The sequence below is a fragment of the Engraulis encrasicolus genome, chromosome 10, assembly GCF_034702125.1.
Source record: "Engraulis encrasicolus isolate BLACKSEA-1 chromosome 10, IST_EnEncr_1.0, whole genome shotgun sequence".
NCBI lineage: Eukaryota > Metazoa > Chordata > Actinopteri > Clupeiformes > Engraulidae > Engraulis > Engraulis encrasicolus.
The window spans coordinates 36020338-36025337 of record NC_085866.1 but is presented as its reverse complement, the minus strand read 5'-3'; the positions used below and the strand labels follow the sequence as shown (position 1 = coordinate 36025337).

Here is a 5000-nt window from a genome sequence, read left to right as displayed (position 1 = left end):
GTGTGTGTGTGTGTGTGTTGCACGCTCTCTCTGTCTCTCTTTCTCTTTCTCTTTCTCTCTCTCTCTCTCTCTCTCTCTTTCTCTCTCTCTCTTTCTCTCTCTCTCTCTGTCTGTGTCTGTGTCTGCGTCTGTGTCTGTGTGTTGTTTGTTTGTTTGTTTGTTTGTTTGTTTGTCTGAGAAAGAGGCAGAGAAAACAAGCAAAGCCAGTGTGGGAGTGTTTGTGTCTGGCAGTGCATTTGTGTGTGTCTGTCACCATTCTTCTGCTCAGACAGAGGGCACAGAGGAAGGCTTTCACCACCACAGGCCTATTGCAATGAACCTCTCCTCCTCTCCTCCTCCTACCCAGTCTCTCTTGCATTCTCTCTCTCTTTCCCTCTTCATCTCTCTCTCTCCTCATCCTCTCCCTCTCTCCGCTCCTGTCTTAGGGGACAGTAGGCGTGGAGAAGCCTGTTTGTGGATGTGTGGGGCGTCTCCTGTCTCCTCTCAGCGTCTCCCGATTCTCTCTGCTGCCTCTCCCCCTCATCTCCCTCCTCCTCTCCTCTCCTCTCCTCTCCCTCCTCTATTTCCATAACCATGCTGCTTCTGGTTGCTGTGCTGGAGCTCTAGCTGTGGTGGCTGGGGAGAGAGCACTAAGCTCTAAGGGGCATGACCTTCCCCCCTCTCTCCCCTGCCTCTCTCCCCTGCCTCCCTGCCTTGCCTCCCTGCCCTGCCTGCCTGCCAGACTCCCAAAGCATTGTTCCCCTACTCAATGAGAGCCATCGCCTAAAAACGCCACATTCACACAACCCGACAGAAGGCATTCAGAAGCAGAAACCCGAATGACTGACGGCCTGTTTGGTGTTCACTGACACAAGAATAAGTAAATGAGAGGGAGATGCAGAATAAATATAAATATATAAATGAGCTAAGAAATGCAATTAAGTCGGTGTTGACCCCTTTGGTAAGGTTAGCGGCAGGCAAGCCGAGGCGTGTTGCTGTTGTTGTTTCTCCATCGAGGCGTGGAACGCGCCTGCCAGGCCTGGTGTGGTGTGGTGTGGTGTGGTGTGGGTTTGGCTGCCATGTTGGGTTTTCTTCAGAACTCCATGCGGGTGATGAGGGTGGCGGATTTATTGCATGTTGCTACACTTTTTTATTATCTCCCTCTCTCTTTTTCTCGTTCTCTCTCTCTCTTTCTCTTTCTCTTTTTTTCTCTCTCTCTCTGTATCTCTCTTTCCCTCTGTTTTTGTCTCCCGAGCTCTCTCAATGTCTTACTCACTTGTTCCGCTCCCTCTCCCTCTCCTTCTGCCTCTCTCTCTCCCTCTCTCTATCTCTCTCTCTCTCTTTCTCTCTCACCCTTTCTCTCTTTCTCTCTCTCTCTCTCTCTAAATTGCACTGTCTTTATCTTGTCTTACTTGTTTCTCTCTCCTGCATTCTTGGAAAGCTCACCTGGTGTTGTAGGATGCAATGAGAAGAATGCCTGTGTGGACAAGTGAGCGCCTGCATAACTTAAACTGCTTATCACCTTGAGATGCCTCACTGCTGGGCGCGGAAAAGAGAGAGAGAGAGGGAGAGATGAGAAGAGGGAGAGAAGGAGAGAGAAAGGTGGAAGACAGTGCGATGCAGATGAAAAGAGAAAGAGAGAGAGAGAGCAGGCGAGAGTGAGAGAGGCAAAGTTGAAAGGGAGTGTGAGCTAGAGAGAGAGAGAGAAAGAGAGAGGCCGTACCACATGTGAGTAAAAACTTGAAAGTCTTTTTTAGCATGCTGTTGTCGATACTACAGAAGAGCGAGACACGGCAGGGCGAGAGAGGGGTGAAAAAAAGAGCAGCATAGAAGAAAAAAACAGCGAAAAAAGAGAGAAACACGATAAGCCCCTCATCTCTCTGGCACGCGGTGGGTGCCCAACTCCCCTCTGTGTGGCTGAAAGGCTAATTCAGACCCCCGCTCGCCCGCTCGCCTCCCTTCTAAAGGCCCGGCGAATGAAAATTAGCTCCGCTAGCAAGAAAACGTTCACGCTTGGAGAGGCGAGCGAGCTGCCAGCCTTCACTGCTGCTACTTCTGTTGTTGTTTTTGTTGTTGTTGTTGTTGTTACTGCTGCTCAGACTGTTTAGGTGTTCCTTTGGACACGCTCATGGTTTTATTTTGTTGATAAGTACACACCCAAGACACACACACACACACACACACACACACACACACACACACACACACACACACACACACACACACACACACACAGGTGTGGCATGTATGCGTGCATACACACACACACTCACACACACACTCACAAACATAAGCGCACACACACAAACAGGCATGCACACAAACACATACAGACAAGTACACTAACTTTCTCATTTGCACACACACGCGCGCACGCACGCACACACGCACGCACGCACACACACACACACACATTTACAGTACAGAGTTGCATACATGCCTCTGGCTGTTTCTGCTGTGTTTTGCAGACAAGCAGCATGGAGAGGGTTTTTTTTTAAAGGGGGGTCTTGAATTTGGTTAATCTTGCCCCTCAGGCATGATCATGTGTTGGTGGGCTAGGCTGTGTATGTGTGTGTGTGTGTGTGTGGGTGGTGGTGTATGTGTGTATGGGTGTGTGTGTGTGTGTTTTCGTGTGTGTGTGTGTGTGTGTGTGTGTTTTCGTGTGTGTGTGTGTGTGTGTGTGTGTGTGTCTGTGTGTGTCTGCGTGTGTATATGGTGTGTGTGGGCAGGAGAGATAATGCGGGAGGACGTGTCCTGAGCCCCGGTGCTCAGCTCCGCTTCCTCCCCGAGATTATTGATCCCACCGGGGCCTGTGCCTGCTGCGCCACACTGCACTCTGGGTAATATGGCTCGGTGCGGCACGGCGCGGCGCGGCGAGGGGCTTCTTGTTCCCGGACCCCTCCGGTGCCGGCTATAAAATATTTACAGTCAGGCGGTGGTAGCAGGCCGCCTTGTTTACACCCAGCAAGCGGCAAACACACTGTCCCCCCTCCAGCCATCCAATCGGAGAGCAGCGCACCACCTGGTGTGGCTTCCCTGCCCAGAAGACTTTTGACATATGCCGTAGCCGTCCTCTGGAGATGGCAAGCCTGCTGTCGGTGTGTTGGTGTGTCTGTGTGCAAGTTTCATATTGTGTTTGTGCAACTTTCATATTGTGTGACTGTTTGTGTGACTTCTTGAAATTGTGATGGAGAGTGTGTGCGTGTGTGTAAGTGGGTGTGTGAATTGGTGTGTGCGTCTGTGTGTGTGTGCACGTGCGTTTGTGTGTGTGCATCTGTATGCGTGCGTGCGCGTGCGTGCGTGTGTACGTGTGTGTGAGAAGTTTAATACTGCGTGGGTGTGCACTTACTGGATGCATTTTTTGACTGCATTGTTGGCCCCTGGTTGTGTCAGGACCTTTCGGTGAATGTATAATTTTGTGTGTGTTTGTGTTGGTACTGTATATATGTAGACTACTAGGATTGTGTGGGTGGGTGGGGGTAGTTTTAGAGTTTCATTCGTAGCCTGTTTTTAAATTATTCCATTTCCTTTTTACTTTTTAATAATTGTTATCTCTTCTCGGTGCAATCACTTCTTGCATTTATTTATGTAAAGCTGATTATTGAGTTGGCAGTACTGCTCGTGTGAAATGTACTAAATTAATAACATTGCCTTGACAAGAATGTATTAGACTTGGTAATAATTGAGGTATTTGTGAGTTTGTTTGGATTTGTTTGTTTGTGTGCCTGTGTTTATGTAAATGTGTGTTTGTTTGGTTGGTTGTTTGTGTCTGTGTTTCTGTGTGTGCGTGTCTGTGGTTGTCCTTGTGTGTGTTTGTGTGTGTATCTGTGAATGCTTGTGTGTTCAACTGCCTGTGTGTGTATATATGTGTATGTGTTTGTGTGTATGTGTTTATGTTTATGTGTTTATGTGTATGTGTATGTGACTGCTTTAGTCTTTTGGCATTGCAGGTGTTCCTGCAGGCTGATGGCACAGGTGTGCTATATGACTCGGTGACGGTGGACGAGAGGAGCGCCGTGAACTCTGACCTCCTACTGGACTCCACCGGCCAGAGCGTTTACGTCCTCACCCAGAAAAAGGTACCGTACGATGGACAGGTAGAAGTCATTTGCATCTGAAAACTATGAATAAAGAATGGTATCTGGGATTTGAGACTCTTTTTGGACAGGACAGGGAATAGTAGGATGGAAGTGAGTGAGGGAAGAGCTATAGAGCCGTGGTTCTTTTGTGCCTTTTGTCTAAATACTCCTTACCTGTGTCCGAGGCAAGCTGGAAAAATGTGTATTAATTTGGTCTAATTAGGCTTAGATTAGGGGGGGAGGAATTAAAAACCAATGATGTAGAGTGTGGTTGAAAAATGGAAAAAACACATCCTTGTAGGCTCTTGTCTAGTAACGGCTTGGGTGCTCTTGGGTGATATGAAAACCAATTTTAGACTCTTTTACACCCCTTAGATTAGATCTAGCAAAATATATCAGTTGATCTGGGGTTATCTCCACAGTTTCAGATGACCATTTCTGACTTGCCGCTGGAATCTGCACACGGTCATAGACGATGGCAGTAGTAAAATACCGCCGCCAGCCGCCCTGAATAGCCTTTTGTATTCAGCAACCTCCTAAACAAATGAGGTCTGATTCATATGTAAACAAGATGAAACGTGTCCTGAAGAAGTCCATCAGAGGTAGATGAGATCAAAGAAATGTTTGTAAATAAGAACGTCAGATGATAGCATAAACAAAGCATAAACAAAACCTTTCATGAATAATAGAGTCAGATGTAAACATACATTAACATTTTGTTAATCAGAGCATCTGATGTACACATAAGCAAATGTAACATTTATATTAAGCCCATGGCATAGACATGCTCTACATAAAACATTACATGACCAAACACATCTCATGAAAACATAAATGACTCATTTGATGAATAAGCAAATCAGATGTAAAGACATTGAAGCATGAATAACTACATCAGACTTGGCCAACACAGCATCTCATGAATAAGCACATCACATGAGA

At 47.1% G+C, this 5000-nt stretch overlaps 1 protein-coding gene across 5 annotated transcripts in view; it reads left to right on the top strand.

The window, feature by feature from the left end:
• Positions 1-5000, top strand: part of plxnb3 (plexin B3) — a 151173-nt gene that overhangs the window by 61982 nt on the left and 84191 nt on the right. For all 5 annotated transcript variants that reach the window (XM_063208731.1, XM_063208734.1, XM_063208730.1 and 2 more), the window contains one exon: positions 3930-4058. In XM_063208731.1, the coding sequence (XP_063064801.1) occupies positions 3930-4058 (129 nt within the window). The remainder of the gene's footprint in view (positions 1-3929; positions 4059-5000) is intronic.